Source organism: Saccostrea echinata, unplaced genomic scaffold (genome assembly GCF_033153115.1).
Source record: "Saccostrea echinata isolate AGI-Se365-2 ecotype Australia unplaced genomic scaffold, CSIRO_AGI_Sech_v1 ptg000033l, whole genome shotgun sequence".
NCBI classification, from domain to species: domain Eukaryota; kingdom Metazoa; phylum Mollusca; class Bivalvia; order Ostreida; family Ostreidae; genus Saccostrea; species Saccostrea echinata.
The window spans coordinates 1,858,759-1,879,419 of NW_026889782.1; the positions used below are offsets into that span (position 1 = coordinate 1,858,759).

At 31.8% G+C, this 20,661-nt stretch overlaps 1 protein-coding gene and 1 long non-coding RNA gene across 2 annotated transcripts; both read left to right on the top strand.

Moving 5' to 3' along the window:
• Positions 1-6,580: 6,580 nt before the first annotated feature.
• Positions 6,581-8,290, top strand: LOC133198570 (uncharacterized). The gene is made up of 3 exons (XM_061334643.1): positions 6,581-7,114; positions 7,603-7,689; positions 7,862-8,290. The coding sequence occupies exons 1-3, from the start codon at positions 6,767-6,769 to the stop codon at positions 7,997-7,999; spliced, it is 573 nt and encodes a 190-aa protein (XP_061190627.1). The 5' UTR covers positions 6,581-6,766; the 3' UTR covers positions 8,000-8,290.
• A 4,350-nt stretch (positions 8,291-12,640) lies between these two features.
• LOC133198999 (uncharacterized) lies at positions 12,641-13,394 on the top strand. Its single transcript, XR_009722710.1, has 3 exons — positions 12,641-12,706; positions 13,127-13,192; positions 13,348-13,394. It is a non-coding gene; the product is annotated as an uncharacterized LOC133198999 (long non-coding RNA).
• The last annotated feature ends 7,267 nt before the right edge of the window (positions 13,395-20,661 follow it).

The window sequence follows — 20,661 nt, forward strand, 5'->3', positions numbered from 1 at the left end:
GATTACGATAATAATCCTGTGCAGACACCCATTCTTCCAACACAAAAAGGTGGACGCTTGAATGTGACTCATGAAACTAGGGATGAATCAGCGTTGGACAAACAAGTGAATAAACACTATATATTTCCAACAAATGAAGATAAATTTGATTTGTTAGTCTTTTTAGCAAACATCCATACCAATGTTGCAAATCATCTTAAGGAACGATGTCAACTGTTAAAACAAATAAAATGGTACTTGAATGTTCATGTAGAGATGCAAAGAAAAAATGGCGATGCAATAGAAGAGAGTGCACCACATTTTCGCAGTAAAACTTGCAAAATACTTGACATCAATGATGGTTTAACAGATGCAATTGACAAAGCCTATCAAAATCTCTACATCAATTTTGAAGAATACAACGGTCGTGGATCTGGATGGAGCTTAAAAAACATTAAATATCTGGAAATCAGCACAGTAGTTTATGATCCCATTCCCGGACGAACCTATTTCGAAACACCATCAAAAATTAAATACACGCGAGCAGTCGTAAATGTCAAAAATTCTGATGAGAAATGCTTTTTGTGGAGCGTGTTGGCAGCATTACATCCTGTAAAGAAACATCCAGAACGAATGTCCAATTACTTAAATTATGAAAATGAACTCAATGTAAATGGCATTGAGTTCCCAATGAAAAAATGCCAGATTCCAAAGTTTGAAAGTCAAAACAACATATCAGTAAGTGTAATTGGATATGATGAAGAGGAAGAACATTTCTATCCCGTTTATGCATCTTCGATCAAAAATGCTCGCTTTGAGGTCGATTTATTACAGTTAAAACATCAAGATGAGTCCCATTACGTCCTAATACGCAGTCTAAATCGTCTTTTAGCACATTCAAGATGCAGAGGACATACATACCATTTTTGTCGACATTGTTTGCAGGGATTTACCTCTGAAACAATTTTAAAGGATCACTTACAGTACTGTGTAAAACACAACATACAGAGCACTATTTTTCCTGTTGAAGGTATTAACGACACTTTAAAATTTACTGACCATCGACAACAACTCCGGATCCCATTTTGTATTTATGCAGATTTTGAAGCTTTTGCTAAAGATGTGCATACCTGTTATCCAGATCCAAAAAAATCTAGCAACACTCCTACATCAATGTTTGAAGCATGTTCGTATGGGTATCAGGTGGTCTGTAGTGATGACCGTTATACACAACCACCTGTGATATACAGAAGACCAAATGCTGTAAAACATTTTCATAATTTACATCAAGAAGAAAAGAAAATAAAAGAAATTCTAAAAAAAAAAACAGCCCCATGATGATGAGTGAAAAAGATCATATTGAATTTAACAGAGCACAACTCTGTTTCCTCTGCGAAACTCCATTTTCTAAAGAAACAGGCAAAGTCAGAGACCATTGTCATATATCAGGAAAATACCGAGGTGCTGCATGTGTGAGCTGTAATCTGAACTTTAAACCACCAAACTTCATTCCAATTGTTTTTCATAATCTAAAAAATTTTGATATGCATCTACTGATAGAGGGTATTGGATTATGGAAAAATGAAGATATATCATGCATTCCACACAATATGGAACGCTATTTATCCCTCACTCTAGGAAATTTGAGATTTATAGACAGTTTGCAATTTCTGAATACATCTTTAGAAACTTTAGTTGCAAATCTCGCATCTGATGGGGACAAACATTTTCACATGTTGAAAAAAGAATTCAAAGACCCTGGCATTGTTGAGTTGATGTTGAGAAAGGGGGTTTATCCATACAGTTACGTAAAAATTTTTTCTAATTTTGATGAAGACTGTCTCCCTCCTAAAATAGCCTTTTACAATACATTAACGAAAACAAGTATCACAGATGCAGAATACTCTCATGCTCAAGACGTATGGAAAGCCTTTAATCTATCCACTCTTGGAGAATACCATGACATTTATTTGAAATCGGACGTTTTGCTACTTGCAGATGTTTTTGAAAGCTTTCGAGATATGTCTCTGAAGACATATGGTCTTGATCCAACGCACTTCTATAGTTGTCCACAACTGAGCTGGCAAAGTGCGTTAAAAATGACGAAATGCAAACTAAAGCTACTCACGGACCCAACACAATATTTGTTTTTCGAAGAAGGGATTCGTGGAGGTGTTTCAACTGTAACGAAACGTTACGCTAAGGCGAATAATCGTCATCTTAACGAAAGGTATGATGAAAAGATGCCATCCAACTATCTTCTTTATTTGGATTGTAACAACCTATATGGAGCTGCACTTTCAGATTATTTACCGTATGAAGATTTCAAATGGTTGAATGAAGAAGATGTTAAAACCTTCGATGTTTTTGATCTCGCCGATGATGGCGAATATGGATGCATTGTAGAATGTGACCTTCATTATGACGAACATCTGCACAATTTCCATTCAGATTATCCCCAAGCGCCCGAAAAACTTATAATCACAGACGATATGTTGTCTCCTCACAGTAGACGTCTGTGGAATGAGTTACAGACCCCATCAGATGTGAGTGAAATTAAAAGAACAAAAACACCCAAACTGGTTCCAACATTGTTTGATAAAAAAAATTACATATTGCATTATCGAAATTTAAAACAATACTTATCAATGGGTTTGAAATTGCAAAAAATTCACAAGGTTCTCATGTTCAAACAGGCACCTTTTCTTAAACCATACATTGATTTAAACACAGCAAGAAGGGCGCAGGCAAAAAATGAGTGGGAAAAGAATTTCTTCAAATTGATGAATAATGCTGTGTTTGGAAAAACCTTAGAAAATTTAAGAAATCGTGTAGATGTAAAATTGGTTCAAACACAAAAAAAGTTAAAGAAACTTGTTGCAAAATCAAATTTGAAGCGATTTGAAATATTCAACGAAGATTTAGTAGCCGTTGAATTAGATAAAACAAAACTTATTTTGAACAGACCTATTTATATTGGACAGGCTGTTTTAGACATTAGTAAAACTATAATGTACGATTTTCACTATAATTACATCAAACAAAAATTTGGAGATCGTGCCCAACTCTGCTTTTAGGACACAGATTCACTTCTATATGATATTCAATCAGAAGATGTGTATATGGAGATTTCTGACGATAAAGATTTATTTGATTTTTCAAACTATCCAAAGCATCACTTTTTGTTTGATGTAAAAAATAAGAAAAAAATAGGAAAATTCAAAGATGAATGTGGTGGGGAAATAATGCAAGAATTTGTAGGATTAAGATCAAAATTATATTGTTATCGTGTGCAGAACGTTGACATTTGCAAGGCAAAGGGGATTTTAAAAAGAACTGTTCAAGATGAGTTTTCTATTTTTCAATACAAAAATTGTCTTTTAAATCACCAAACTGTGCGTTGTGAAATGAATGCTATTAGAAGTCGTCACCATAAGTTGACAATTGACAGAATTTCCAAGATTGCAATGAGCTCCTTTGATGATAAAAGATTTCTATGCGATGAAATTTACACACATGCATTTGGACATTTTGCTGATAAAATAATTTGAGATGTTAGATAAAATTTATAATATGAATTGAAAGGTACCTTTTGAATTTACTAGGTATAGTTTCTGTATAAAAATGATTATAGCTGTGGTTTGTAGAGTTAAGATTCAACTTTGTATTTTATTTTTTATGTACACTTGTATATATTGTAAATATTTTAGTGTGATTATATGAAATGAATATAGTGTGATTATATGAAATAAATATTGTTAAAAAATATATATATTAGTTTTTATTTCTTTATTTTATTTTATTTTTTTACGAAGGGGATGAAGCAAATGTTTAGCACATGGAGAGAATATAAAATAAGTGTCTATCTTTGTCATATACATGTACGAATTTAAAACTTAAGTTGAAAATAATCTTTAAGGAAGCTCTAAACACTGCACACTAAAAAGTTCTCTTTGTAGGGTAGTTTTATTGAGTTAAGAGTGATCTGCCCTTAGAACGAAAAATAGAATAAATGGAAATCTACAGTTATTGACACAATTTCTTATGAATTAAAGTATTCTTAATGTTATGTTAGACCAAGATTAATTAAATTGAATACATAATTTCCATTAATTTTCCGATGCAAGTAAACAACAGTGATTTCTATTCACAAATAGTTCATTGTATTTGAACATTTTTTCTGCAGAAAAAAGGCAGACACCCTATGTTGAAAACGAACTAGATACACTGAATATGTGCACCTTTATATGATATAACTTTCTCAAAGTCCAAAAAGCATTTTTCATTAGTGTTTAGAGCTTCCTTAAAGTAAACACAATTTCTTTTGACGGGAAAAAAATGAGAATTAACCGGCATGCACATTTTATACGGACAACAGTCATGACTTATTTAGAAGATTGTCCAATGTTTTAAAAGTCTGCATTCAGATAAGACTTGTATCAAAATTAAGATTTCGAATATCCTGAATTTCAATTCAACAAACGGCTTAAAAAATTGCGAGTCTGTATATAATTAGAATAAAAACACATTATGAAATGTTTTATTTTAAATTTAAAACTTTCTCAATTTATTGTTTTGAGACCAGTTCTAAAGCACATATTACAGAACACACAAGATTTTTATCCAATGGTATGAAGTATTTAAATATACCTTTATATTGTCATATTTTTATTAGTATATGTATCAGCTTCTAGAGTTTCTATTCTCTATAGAAAACATAGGGGGGGGGGGGGAACTCTTAATTTTCTCCTCGAATTAAAAATTGTGTTGACTATGAACATCTCTTTCATCATGTTTATAAAAAAAAAATTCAGTATAAGAATAAAAAAAAGTAAAGCAGTCTTGCAACGGAAATATTTTATTATGGAAGATCCTCGCTTGTCACCACATATATCGTATTGTTGAAACATATTTGCGATAAATGATGATATGCGATTAAGACTTTAAAATATTTTTACATACTAATACACTGATATAATAGTGTGTGGTTATATAGGGTAACACATTTTTTCTCTATGTACAATATTCCTTCAAAACTGGAAATTAAAAGTAAATACATCGTTCTCACATATGTGTGGATTATTTTTTTAATTAGTACTCTCACTTGAAATGTATTTGTATATGAATTCACTTTGAAGAACTCCTAAAGATTTATACGATGAATTGTATGCGAAAAAAGGACTAAATAGTTTCAATCGCTTTCACACTCGGCTTCGTCATTGATGAAAGGATTTTTCTTCTTTTTCTTTGCAGCTGACTTGGTCGTAGTTTGTTTTCTCTTTGATGAGGTTGGTTTAGTGTCATCCTTCTTTACCACATCCGGCTCATAGAAAGGCACATTTCCCTCATCGTCAGAACTATCTGCATACTAAAAAGAATTAAAAAATGATTATTTTGTATAAACTTCTGAGTATCATAATATATAATTTAAAAAATTGATAACCAATTTCATTTTTTTCTACATTTTTTTCCTCTTTCTTTTTAACAAATTGAAATTCACGCTTAAAATAAAATTTCTTGTAAAGATAAGATAATAAGAAACGTGTTTAATTTCTCAAAATTTCATGAATTTTCACCAATATCCTTGTGCTTGCGATATATACATAATGAATAAAGAAGATAAATACCTCCTCGGTGAGTTCCTCAGATATTTCTTTAATATCTTTTGCATAGCGCAGAAGTTGTTGAAATTCGTCCACTCTCATGCTTACAGATTTTTTAGTCTTCCTGTTCCGAATGTGAACGTAACACGTCTGAGTCTCATCATAGAAATTAACTGATATCAACTTATTACTTCCAAAGAAAGAGTAACCACTCTCTAGTTTTCCACTTTCAAAATTGTACGACTTTACAAGATTGTCTGTGTTGGCCATTTTTTCCGGTCTCGAAAGAAATATGATGGTCTGAAATGCTTGAGCAGCGCCTGCTTTATATAGTGTTGAAAGACATATTAACCGCATCCCCCCTTTCTCTTCATGATCAGCTTTATTTTCATTGATTTTCACATAAAATAGCATCCCCCCTCTATTTTTGGCTCGAAGACCATGGTTTTCTTTTATCACTTGTTATATAACAATGCCTTTCTGTTTGCTAGACATTCTCTTCTGTTAATATGCATTTGATAAGCTGAAATCCCCCTAGAGAGAAAGAGAATGATTTATTGTACGAGTTTATATTTTATTAATTTATTTTTTCATATCACTTAATTTAATTTTTTTTTCAACCACAAAACTGAAAATGAGCATATGTCTTTTTGTTATCAAATTGAATTTAATTAAAATTGTTCTGTAATATTAACACAGTAATCTGTTTGGCGTATTTTTTTTTTTAAATTTTATTTTATCATCATTATTTTTTGTTCTATCCACAAATCAGGTTCACGAACATATATTTATAATTCTTATTGACTTCAATAACTGTTCCTTATGTATTATCAGGTTGTTTGTTTTCTCTTGGTCACTAACATCACTTTCCCTTGATTTCAATAACTGTTCCTTATGTATTATCAGGTCGATTGCTTTCTCTTGGTCACTGACATCACTTTCCCGACTGATGGTCTTTAATAAAATTAATAAACTCATTTTAATTGTCCAAAATTTCTATGGATAATCATGGTATCTGTATATATCTTTTTTCAATAACTCCTAATTATTATTTGATACTTTAAATTCAAATAAAAAGGAGGCGTTGTCACAGTATTCGGGAAAAAAAAATCTTTACCAACTGACTTCCGGATTATAGTTTTTCTTTATTGACATCAAATCTGTGCGAACAACAACAAACGACAATGCGAGGCGTTATGATATTTCAAAGGACATTGTGTGTGTTTGTATTGGTGTGTGTAGAAAGTGTCTGTGGAAGAGAATTTGTGATGAACTCCAAGACTTGTAAACAGTCAACGGGCGGTCTTGTTGGGTGCGATTGGATCGGACTTGGGATTTATGTTGCGGACCCGCAATACATGATGGATCAGGACACGATCGTCTTTCGACGATTTTTTGATGGAGGACTAATTGAGATGAATGATCTACAAAGCTTGCGAGTGCTTGAAATTCAGAGTGGAGATGTGGCATGCGACGCTGTACGTGTGCAGGAAAAGGTTCGAGTGTACATTAGGGGCAAGCTCTGTGATAAAGTAAGTTGTAGAACTTTTCATTTAAATAACATTACCACCTTTTTAATGTGCAAACAATTCTTTAAAGTACGTTAAATTACTGTTAGAACAAAAAATAAACTCAGTTCTTGGTGAATAGTGCGAGTTAATTTCTTTTCTTTTATCGACATTTCAATGTAAACAAACTGACTGTCAAACCCACGCTATCTTTTCGCGCGCATTTTGACAATGTAAACACAAGAGTTATCGTTCTTTGAAAGGATGAACGAGGTTATGGAAACATTATTTCTGTTTCTGTTTCACGAATCCTATACATCTAATGAGAATATGAAAGATATGATGAAAGTTTAATGTTTTTATTCATTTAAATAAATGTTTTATACATTAGAAAACAATAATACTTATAACTTTTAACACAATATTGGCAATCTGAACATTTAAAGATTTTTTTTTTTTAATTTAGTTTTATATCAACATAAATATAATGTCTGATTTTTTCTTTCTTTTAGTCCAGCACAATGCATTCCTCTTCCCCATCATTCTCATCTGCAGTGGGTTCATCAGGTTCTTCACCACCATCTTCATCGCTCTCAGAGGTATATGTAGACCCATCTTCCTCATCTGACTCCATTGTTTCTATGAATTAAAAAATATATATATATATATAACTGTTTGAAACAAAACAATATACATTTTCAAAATCTTTTCTTCTAATTTAAAAAAAAAATCATTTATTTTTCTTAACTTTATGCTTTTTTTTTTATCTAGAACACAACCTTTACAAGCTTAACAGTTACTTTTGAAACCACAAGCAACAGTTTTCCACACATCAGCATATTGTGGCAGACCATGAATGAGTTTAAAATAGCATTAATCATTATATCAGGTAAATGCTTAAATGTTTAATGTATTCAATTATTTATATATGTGCATGTGTTGTACAGTAAATATTCATCTTTTTTTCAGTGAAATGTACTATTTTGAGTTGCTGCTTGTGTTATAAGTGTTGGGCCAAGCATTTATTTAAAAGATTAGCTCGAAAGCAACCACATCAAAACGATTGTGAAAGTTCATTAATTCATTTGAAAACCCTTTAGCTGCATTTTTTTTTTCAGGGTAAGAAAGTAATTTTTTCATAAATTCTTTAATTTCAGTGTTATTTACAGTTTGCTTTGGAGGACTTCTTATAAAAATGAAACCAAAATGTCCGAGAAGAAACAGAGAAAACATTATTTATGAACGGAATATAAGCATCACCAACTTTTAATTTTTTTTTCAGTTTTGACTCTACTGTGGTATTTAACTAAAATCAACAGACCAGTAAGAATATATCAAACCTGCCAATCAACTCAAACTCCATTGCCAACCAATACCAACTACCAGCCTTTGCGAACCACTGTTTCAAAATCGACCCAAATAATTCCAGTAAGTCCAACACAACAAGACACTCAAAGAAGAATCATACCCCATTCAGCTCCAGAACCCATACTTATCAGACAACCAAACAACACACAAAACGCGCAGCCCCTCAATCCAAATCCGATAAGACGACGTTCTCAAAGACTTCTTGATAGAAATTAAATTATTTAACTTGTGAAAGGCAATATATCATTAAAGTGATCATATGTAATCTGTAACTTGTTGCAACTTTTCCTACCTCACTGTTTGATATATATATATATGATTTTTTTTTTTTTTTTTTTTTTTTTTTTATTATTATTATTATTAAACACTGATGTATTTAAAGGATTGATTTGTTTTATGTGTAACAGTTCTTGAAGCAGTGTGATTAATTTCTACTTATGATTTTAAGAGAATGAATTATGAGCATGATGAGAGGTTGTTTTTAATTTGTACATGTATTGACTGTAGATAGGTGTGTTTGTTTATCCTTTCTAGTACTGGAAGAAAAAATCAAGGTTTGGTATTCCCCACCCCCTTTGATATATTAATTTCCAGTTTGAGATTTTTTTTTCTTTGTAGAAACAATGTGCATAATTTCTACTAGACTTGTGATTTTAAAGGAAAAAATTATGAGAGGTTGTTTTAATCAAGTTATGATTGTAGATAGATGAGTTTGTTTATCCTTTGTAGCACTGGGGAAAAAATATAGTTTTATGATTTTTTTTTCCTGATTGATTTGTTTACTTTGAACAAAAGTATTCTAGTAGTTTTTTTTTCCTATCTTTCTTTTTTATGAAGAGTGAGTGAAGGGTTGTAAATATGTTTGTACATATTCAATTTTTTTTTTTACTGTATGCATAATATTTATTTCATAAACTTAAACCTTTGTTCACAATCCTTAAAAAAATAAGACTACAAGTATTTTATTTTCACCACATTACTTTGTCTTGATGTAAAGAAGTCTTAATTTGGTTAAGAAAAGAGAATGATTGTGATATACATTGTTTTGCCTACCATGATTTTTATGCATAGTTAGAGATGTTTAACATAGAATAGGCATGTTTATTTATTTATTTTTTGTTCAAGCAGCATTAAAAAAAATGTAGTAAAACATACCTTCTTTTTGCAAAATAATCGTTTCTTTTCGCACATCCTCATCTTCTTCAATTACAACATGTGGTCCTTTATGTTGGACAATTCTATAGAAATGTTGTCTTCCATTCATGACAACTATTGCATATTCTCCTTCAAAAATTTCAATCATTATTTCAGCAACCATGACTTGAAATGTTATGGTATACAAACAGTATTCTTTGCCAGTTTTTATATATGTACTTGTCTATTTTTTGCCCTAGGGTTTAATTGATCTAGTCATTAATTTGTTTATTACCTCATCATTTTTGTACTAATGTGTAATAAACTAGTGATTTTTGATTTTAATTGAAATTTTATTGGGAATGACTTGACTGATGGAAAACTCTCTATAACTTCTAAAGGATCATGGATAAAACCCTCAATTACCTGCTGGTTGAAAATGCAAGTACTTGACAATCATTGAAAATGGTTAAAGAGCTCTATATTTTTATTGTGTTTGAAGATAATTTATAAAATCTTCAAATAATAAAATTAGATCAAAACCAAAGTTCATTCTGAACTTAAACAATGTATACCATGATGAGTTGCAAACTATGTAAATTATATGACTATGCTTATTAGAGAGAGAGATAAGCTGTGTTTTGATGGGGGGGGGATAGTGCAATTTATTGAACGTATAAATGATAAAATAAATGAAAAAAAGTTAAATAAGTACCTTCATATAATTTCTTTGGTTGGGAAAAAACCTTTAACAAAAGTGTTATCAATATATAAAAAACAGGTAAAGAGACATTGTATTAATAAGTGTGGTTCTATATAATTGACAAGATAGATAGTTCCCAGATTGATTTAAGCATGGATTTTTACACAGAGGAACCAATATATACAAAAAGACTAGTCATTTATTGTGTTGATAAATAATTTCCAGTAAACATTAACAATCAAAATAGTCCCCAAAAGGTTTTAATCAGGGATCTCTTTCAATATTGCTAAGTAAATTGCAAGGGGACTACATTAATAGTTGTTTTATATGTATGACTCCAAAGATTATAGAACATACATAATTATATTTGTTAACAACAGAGTAAGAATTACTTAGCAATATTGAAAGAGATCCCTAGTATTTTATGATCTACATAAAGCACAAAGATCGTCTGCAATGTGTCAAGCAAGTGTCAATACATTTGTCAACACTTTATGACCTTCAATGGTCAAAATTTTATTTTATGACCTACCAAGTTGGTCTGCAATGTGTCGAGCAGGTGTCAATACTTTATGACCTTCAATTGTCAATATTTTATTTTATGACCTACATAAAACAGATGTGACATCATTATCGACAATTAATTAACTTCTCCCTCAATCCCCACTACTTCATACCCTCGGGGCGTGTTTGAAATAGCAAAATCATACTACTTAGGACTTAAAATATAATTACTATATTGCTCTTCTTTTTTTTTTTGGTTCCAGATATTCAAACAAAGTCTCATGTGAACATATAATATTTGATTTTTATGACAAAGAAACATATTATATACTGTTTATACTGTACCTGAATTTTTACTCTTTATAATAATATAATCATTATCATTGAAGATGATAATTTTTGTTACTCTAGCATTAGACGGTTTTCTATTTTTTGACATTTTAATAAGCACCAACCAAGATCACTACATCTAGTACTACATGTAGATTGACTAATAAAGGCATGAGAATATTCACTCATCTTTAAATTGATACATATATTTATTTATATTACATTGAAAAAAAAATATATCTACTAATTTTTTTCTGTTTTTATCCAATATTTATTAATATATTTTTTTATGTTGCTACATCTATGAGAACATCTACCATGTACCATATTTAATTATAATACCACTTAAATTTTTCTATATTTACTCCATCACCAAACTTACCAGTAAATTGAAATATACAAAACAAAAGGTGTACATGTGAGAGGAAAGATAATAAGTCTGCTGACAATAGTGAAAAATGAGTTCTGGGTGAGACATACATGTAAATATTAAAATATAATACATACATCTGAAGGTTAAAGATGTCATAGTAAGCATATTAATCTTGATGATATTACTAAGAGAATGATTTAGAATTGATGATTTTTTTCATCATCAATGATGAAACACTCTGAGATGAGGTGTGATTTTGTGAAACGAGGACATATATATACAGTCTCAAGATGTTGGATGAGAGCACACACAACAAAAAGCCCACACACTCCAACAACAATTTAAACAACTTACCAGTACTCTGCTGTAATAAACAATTTGTTGAGAAAAATGAAATATTGAACACAGTGATTTAATTCTAAACCCCTTACTTTCATTTACATGTATTTAATATTGAGTAATTGGGGGGGGGGGGGGGAGAGAAACTGTAGTTCGTGGTACTTATATTTTAATATTGCATTTCTACATATTTGACAGTAATTCATCTTTTACATGTAATAATTTATGCAGGAACTCTAGCAACGCTAAAAGTAACGCTGATAAAGAGAGGTGCGTTTATTGGACCTGGTACATTTGCAGACGTGTTGAAAAGGAATTCCTAAATTCACTCAAGATTCAGAGATCAGAAATTGTTCGTGATAGTCTGTACAGGTAATAATTTTTTTTTATTTTTTGCAGGCGTGTAATAAAAAAAGACCGTATTTTTCTTTTAATATCTACACTGAGTAAGGTTTATGGACAATTAAAACATCTTATGTTCATTGTTTTATGTTTGTACAGTGAGTTGTAAAAACATTTATCTCAAATCATTTGGTATTTCTAGAATAATCTCCGCTTTGAGTCCTGCAATTTTGCATTTCACGCAAGTTGTGCAGGGTATAATCTGGCCCAGTGTGAAGAAGATCAGATCCTATGCAACACATGTGCAGAAAATGGACTGGTATAAATGTTTGTCATGTAATATAAATTATTCATAACTACTACGTCATTTTCATAACTTTGTATGCATGCTCATGTATATAAAGAACACGATTTCATCCTTTTCAGCACTAACTGCATATCGCTTGAGGTTGAAGAAATGGGCAAATAGACAAAGTCTTTGTAACTGAAAACATGGCAGAACTTCTCTTCTCTGAAACAGTTGGTTTGTATATTTAATATTCTGAATGTATGTTTTTGTATTGTGGTTATTTACCTACATTTCATGGTAAGACTGAATTGTTATCATGCTAAGACTTATAAAAATATAAAGTAAATAAAGTCCTATTATGTAATAATTATAGAATAATTAGATAATGTTTAAACTAATTATTTTCACATAAAAAATGATTAACTTTTCAGATCAAAACACAAAGGATTCCTTATTACAAAACATATGTAAAAGTCAACATGAAAATACCTGCAACCCTTCAACATCTAAACACAATTTTAATGTTAAAAATGTTCGTCAATGAAAAATTAATCATCAATCATTAATTCAAGATTACCTTATTGATATGGCCCTAGTGCAATATTATTCCAAGTTCATCAATATCATTTAGAATTCACAATTCATAATTTTCAGATAACAGAAATGATTTCCTAGACATGGACAGCCCTTCAACAAGTACATCTGATGTTTTTGATCCAGGTAGTTGGGTTTTTTTTATAATATGCATTTGTTTTTGATCCAGGTGGTTGTTTTTTATAACATGCATTTGGTGTAATGAAACAATCACAGCAAAGTTTTGATGTTCAAGAGAAAGGTGTAATTATGTGAGAATGTCTACCATTATTTTATTTAAGATAACAGAAAAGAAGAATTGTACCCTCCATGTACCAGCAGAGCAGTGACATTTGGAATTTCTGAAAAAAGTAAATAGTATTGAAATAAATTGAGTAACTTTTTATTAAAATTTTGAGTTCTACCAGAAAAACTAGAATTCTATATATCAAAAGAATCTTCATGTGGTTGAAAAACTAATATTGATCAGGACGAAGTGATTATTTCAAGAATAAGTATAGGTCATTCTAAAATTACACATGCATACTTATTAAATCGAGAACTTCAGCCAGAATGTATATCCTGTGACTGCCCGCTTACTATAAATCATATTCTTTTAGAATGTTCTGATTTTTCGCCTATTCGAAGTAGACTTTTCAATAATGTCCGAACGATGCGTGAACTGTTTACAAATGTTAATGTTAATACAATTTTAGATTATTTACATGATTTTTTTAACCTATTTTTACAGTAAAATCTAAAGGTACACAATGTAATTAATTTTGTTGATAAACACAGAGAGAGTTTTATTTTAAATTGTTGAAATATTTTTAATTTTTTAAGTCCGTCGGATGGGACCTTAAATGGTGCCCCGTGCCAAGGATTGCAACCCCCTTGGCACGCAAAAAAATCGTTTCTCTGGTTTTCGGAAAAGAGTAGGCTCACGGGGGGCCGCCAGAGAAACCAAAAATCTTTCAAAACCGGTCATATAGAATTCATGTTCCGCCGAAATATGGCTGAAATACTGCCGACTCGGCGTTAAACCCTAATCAATCAATTAATCGAATTTACTTAAATCTAATAATCTAGTACATGAACCCAATGATACAAAATATTTCAAAAATGTATTCTAGAAATCAGTACACAATTTCTAACCAATTTATTCTTCATTCAAAAATAACAAATTAAATATTTGAAATTAATCGATTTCTAATCGATTATAGTGCATCCCATTATTCCGATAATCGATTATAAAAAAAATCCCGATTTCCCACCACTATAAGCAGATCTTAATACATTAAGATTTTAATACATTAAGATTCTTAATACATTACTCTAATAAAACATAGCACTTTTCAACTTTGTTACCAGAATTGTCACATAAAGGAGGGACAATTATTCCTCCTAAATATGACTCAGAATGCACCATTTTGCACAGTCTGTGGTATTTAGTTGGATCGCCTCACATTTTCAATTCATTAATTTATATTTTCATTTCCAATAAATTTCCCCTTTGATTCTTTACAAAATATAATACAGTTCATTTTCTCATGTACTACCATGAATGGGCATGAATATTTCCATTGTTACGTCATAATACCATATTTACGTCATAATACCTTATTTTATGTTAGATAGCGACCTTTATCTAAGAAGCATACTGTATAATGGAATCAATTATGTACAACTTAATATTGTGGCATTGTCACTAATAATAACAAACTTTTTATGTGTAGACACATTATTTCCGGATTTAAGTCGTTAATAAAAATTTCTTGATCATAAATAAAGTTATCATATTGAATTACATCAAAAAGTTAATAATCTTAAATTTTAATTACTGAAGATTTTAAACCAATATGACATTTAAAACACTCAAGTCGTACATCGTGAAATTATTTTCCCTATGGTACCTTAGGGACAAAAGATCTGTCAGGTGAAAAAGTTCATCATCCTTAAACGACATGTCACCAACCCTATTTATGATAAATTATGTATATATTTTCATACTTAACTATTTATGACAAATCTTTGGATTATAAAGGGTGTAGCACCTGCATTTTCCTGGTTAAGTTTTATAATCAGCGGTTCATTGTGATCTGTTGGAAATATAATGTGTACTTTGGTAGTTGAAAGTGGGAAAAGGAGGGGGGGGGGCAAAAAAAAGCAGAGAAAAAAAATTAATTCATACTCAGCTCTAAAACAGAGGTATGTGTTAAACACAAAAACGAGAAACAAGCTTCCCACATAAACGGCATGATTGATCTGAGCCCAGCGAGAGAGAAACTGACTAGAGCTTTGGTGTATGTACAATTTAAGTAAAGTGCTTGAAGATACATTCAAATCTATAGTGTGCAATTATATACTGTTATATACAATTATATACTGTTGAAGCTATTATCGATTAGAACATAAATGTTATACGTACTTTGGAAGAAGAAAAACAGTAAAAAGTGGTTAGAAAATTAGAATTCGCTTTATTTATGATGACGATGCACATATCCACTAAAAACAAACGTCCATTACGCAGCTAGGATAAGGCTGTCCGTAAAATATCAAACTGTTCCAACTGTAGTAACTTCTCTGAACTTCCTAGATATGACGTCATACTAGCATGAAATATATGGAGATAACGAACAGTATTCAAGCTCAAAAGTCCATTAAACAATACAAAATAGGAGCAGAGCTAACAGGGGCCTCTTAAACATCAGAGGTGGGATCAGGTGCCCTGGAGGAGTGAGGATCTCCTGCCGACCGGTCACACCCGCCGTGTGCTCCTTGTCATGATCGGGAAATAACGGGAAAATCCGTCGACAATTCAGTGTGTAAATAATGGCCTAACAATTAGTATGAAAAAGTCAGTCAGCATTTGACTCATTGATAAATTGTATTTGCTGACAAGGTCATTGTATCAACCATAGAACTTACGAAATGATGACTTTAAACGAGACAGCTGATATTCTTGTTTCATCAACTTGTTTTTCAATAATTTACCTCGTTTTAGAAATTGTACATACGTAGAGCATGCTCTTGCGTATCGAATCAACTGAGAGATATATACCCCGTATGCAGGTGACGAAGGTATGACGTCAAGTCACTGCATACTTGAGCTGACATGACGGGGGAAAGTTCATAACTTTTACATTCCTTTTACTTGACGTGTAAAGATTTTTTGGCGTTGTCGTTTCATTCAAATGTATTTGATTGTTCTTTTAGCTTAAATGTGCTGTTATGATTTGCAATATAATATCGTTATTCCTTTAATTTGTCCGATATATATTCAAACAATAACAAAAAAATGACTGTGAAACGCTCCCCCTTACAAGTCCGTGGCAGAGTTAGAGTTTATAGATAGTGTTATATTTGACGGGCACAAGTGATTAATAAGGATAAATTGAAGATATTCTGTGTGAATCAACTAAAGAAGTATGTCCTCTAACTGAATTTTGCTGGGGGATTGTATGTAATTTATCCTATTTTGTATAAATTGCGATAAAGAATGGAAAATACCCCCTTGTATGTGGGTAAGTTGAATTTCTCGTGGAATAATTTCTCAAGAAGTAAAATTCATACCTGCCCCCAGCACTTTATATGTACCAAAGATCACGATGAATTGACTTATGTGACAAATTTTTCTCAATAATGTTGTTTTGCACTTGTGCCGATGCGATTTTTGTGCAACATTTACGAATTTATGTGTCCGTCACGTGATCAACAAAGTCATGTGACATGATAAAAATGCATTATTATATATACTAGATTACACTCTCATCACAAGTTGACTGCAAATTCATACATAAATTACAAATTGAAATTAAAATCTAGCTCAAAATAAAATGTATATTTTAATGCATATTAAGCCTTTCGGACAGCCTTAACAAAGCTGCATACAAGCATCCAATAACGGAACAAGCATATGTTGACCTTGTAAAAATGTTGTAAACAATGTTCCTATGTTCATTGTAAATACATATTTACACACAGACATAGCTCCCGGAAAAAGTCCATTTACACCGTATTGTCCAGTTTTGGTTGAGATTTGAATCTGTCGTCGCTTTTGTATTTATAACTCGATTTTTTTTTATACGAGTTTGAGGAACTGAAAAGGGCGATGGCAAAGTAGAGCTAACTACCACAAATCAGACATGAATATCTATAAAAGCGAGGAGATATTTCTAAACACAAGCACTGTTCCAGAAGGTTAATCACGTCTTTTTTCTTAACAATATTGGCTTTAAGCCAAGGACTCGGTTAAAAGGACAGTATTCAATGGACCTCGATCAAGAAGATACTAAGTACCCAAGGAGAGGTGAAACTGCATGTTTCTATAGTGTACTACATAGTTCTCTTGATAAAAGATATTGCATGAGTACCGGTTTAGTGGTGCAGCGTTTTTCACGCCAAGTCCTGTTAGGGATTCCTCTTGATAATAGGATAGCATCTCGGGCATAATTTTGAAGGATTCTGGAGTTAAAGGGAAATCACTGTGGTTGTCTTGTTGTATGGTAGAATATTGCATATCGACCTCGAAAACGTACCCGATGCTTCCATTAACCGGAATGGAGCTCACGTCTCGAGTCTTAATGTCGCTTATTAACCATTCAAACTCATAAGTGGGCAGAAGCTGGCAGATGGCCGACCCATACAGAGTTGGCATCTAAATACATCAGATAGTTTGAGGCCTGAATGGATCGAAGTCTTGCAGATAACAATTATAAGCTCTACATAATTTTTCTTTAGTAGTTTTTGGTTCTATAAGGTTACCCTCATTGTTGATTGAAGGTTGTCTGGAAAAAAATGGAACGCTTAATTTCATTTATCAAAGTATACATTAACATTTGAACATTGTCAAAATTCACACCTGTGGTTTGTCAACTCCATTGACCTTGATGAAGAAAAAAACAAAATAAGAGAATAAATGAAATATATATTGATAAAAAAATATCCAATTCCATACACATTAATTTTCATGAATTTCCGGAATTGTTGCGCCGTACTTTTCACCACAAAAAGGTTCCAATTCCTCCTCCCAATTCTCTCCAAATATCTGCACATCCTCATATTTAGGGAGAGAAGTGTTCCCTTTTTTGTACACCAACCACCCATCAAACCGCTGTTTGTCCTTACACTGTTAGTAATACTCAAAGCCATCACCCCTTTTCATTTTATGGCTATGGTTAAATTCGCAATAAGTGAAGTTTTTCAGAAGAGCTTTGTTATTTTCGCACATTTAATTAAACGACGTGACAGTCTTTCTTTTGTAATGATATGCGATTTATCATACGGAAAAATAACCATCTGAAATATATCGTCGGGCAGCGACATTTGTCTACCATTGTTGTTGTCTAGAACAATAAAAAAAAAGAAAACTCTTGAGATATTTATGCCATATTACCGCTGCCATATTACCGCTGTGTTTGATAGAAATAATCATTATTAAATTTTAAAAGAAGTCGAAATATCTGCAAGTGAAAATAAACCTTCCCCTTATAATATGAAGTAGTGGTATATATGGTGCTCTACAACACACTTTATAGATATATAGTAAGATCCGCCCAATTTACTATATATTCCTACCAATAATGCTAATTAGATGAAAGGCTTACTCTATATATTAATACCAAAGGCTCACAGCAGTCTCCGCCCACTCTGAAGGCTTACTTTATATATTTATACCAAAGGCTCACAGCAGTCTCCGCTCACTCTGAAGGCTTACTTTATATATTTATACCAAAGGCTCACAGCAGTCTCCGCCCACTCGGAAGGCTTACTCTGTATATTGATACCAAAGGCTTACAATAGTCTCTGCCCACTCGGAAGGCTTACGCTGTATATTTAAAATAAAGGCTCACAGTAGCCTCCACCTACTCACAATTTATAAATAGGTAATATCTGTCAATATATCATTTAAAAAACCATCGAACCAGCCGGTGAGGGCATTATACTCCAGCTGATTTCTTGTAGCTTTTTATACCTATTTATACCAAAGGCTCAAAGTAGTCTCCACCCACTCAGAAGGCTTTTCTATATGCGTACAATAGTCCAACCTACTTAGAAGATTTACTCTATTTATTTATACAAAAGGCTTACACTAGTCTCACCCACTTAAAATATTTTTACTAAATTTCTTGATATGTTTTATTACTAAGAAATGCTAATTGAGAAAAAGTCATTTTTTAATATATCATCCACTTATATAACTTTAGACCACAGATCTTAGTGGGTAGAGACTACTGTCAGTCTTTGGTATAAATATATAGAAAAAGTCTTAGGAATGATAACTAGTACAAAGTTTTCAAGATCAGTTACCTCCATCGACCTTGATGATTTCATGGATGTGAAAAAGGAACAACAAAATTGCAGAATAAATGAAATATATATTGCTATATACATCACCAAGATTAACAAAGAAATTATCCTATTACATGCACATTATTTTTTAATTCTGGAATTGGTCCACAGTACTTCTCACTACGAAAAAATTCAAAGTCTCTCCATCTATGAGCAGTTCAAAAGTTATCTATAGACTCGTAAATGTAACTCTGATCAAAGAGAGATAACTCTATACAAAATAAAATCCATCCACAGTATAAATACATTCACTAGTAGTATGAGCATAATACATTACCAGAGAAAAAAAATATCCAATTACATACACATTAATTCATCGTACCATTTCTCTTGAGAGGATATCTGGAAATCCTTATATTTAGGGAGAGAAGTGTCCCCTTTTTTGTGCAAATTTTGTCCAAGTTATTTTTTTTAATTTAGTCCATGAAATTTTTCACTGCAAAAAGTCTCCAACTCCTCATCCCAATTCTCTTCAGAGGATATCTGGAAATCCTTATATATAGGGAGAGAAGTGTCCCCTTTTTTGTGCAAAGTTTCTCTCGCTCCAAACAGCCGTCAAAGCGTTGTTTGTCCTTACACTGTTTGTAATGCTCACAGCCATCACCCCTTTTAATTTTATGACTATGGTTAATGAGTTATAATCACATGAAGTGAAGTTTTTTAGAATGGCTTTGTTACTTTTCGCGAAATTTAATTCAATGGCATGACAGTCTTTCTTTTCTGATCACATGCGTTTCATCATAGGGGCAAATAACCATCTCATCTGAAGTTCTGTAATAACACACATTCAGATGTCAGATACACAAATACCCTTATTAGCCTTTTTTTATCAGATAGTCAATACCCGGTCAAATGTTCCTAAACAAAGACCTCTTTCAAATATTTTTTTCACCAAGTATAACATGTTTACCTTACACACATAATAAGCTCCACCCATCTGACTATACAGCTTGATTGTTACACAGTTATGACTTATAGGACCACCTCTATGTACCACCCGCATTATTATACTCAATAATCTGAAAACAACATAAAGGCTGTTAAACTACCCCACCCCCACAGAGCAATCATGTCAAAGGACTCAAAATACTGTCTCTAACTTTTTAATCATGATTAAGGATAAAGAATACTTTATATCATTTAAACATTTATTTTCATAAAACTGATTTTGTTAACACATCATGTCAACTAAAAATAAATCCTTAGATCATCAAAATCACAATATACACATAATTCTTACAACATATAATTGGACGGATTTTTGG

Excerpts from the sequence above, each read along its gene's own strand:
- LOC133198570 (XM_061334643.1), top strand. The coding sequence starts at position 6,767 with ATGCGAGGCGTTATGATATTTCAAAGGACATTGTGTGTGTTTGTATTG. Across the intron at positions 7,115-7,602 it reads GGGGCAAGCTCTGTGATAAA|TCCAGCACAATGCATTCCTC; the intron begins GTAAGTTGTAGA and ends TCTTTCTTTTAG. Across the intron at positions 7,690-7,861 it reads CATCTTCATCGCTCTCAGAG|AACACAACCTTTACAAGCTT; the intron begins GTATATGTAGAC and ends TTTTTTATCTAG.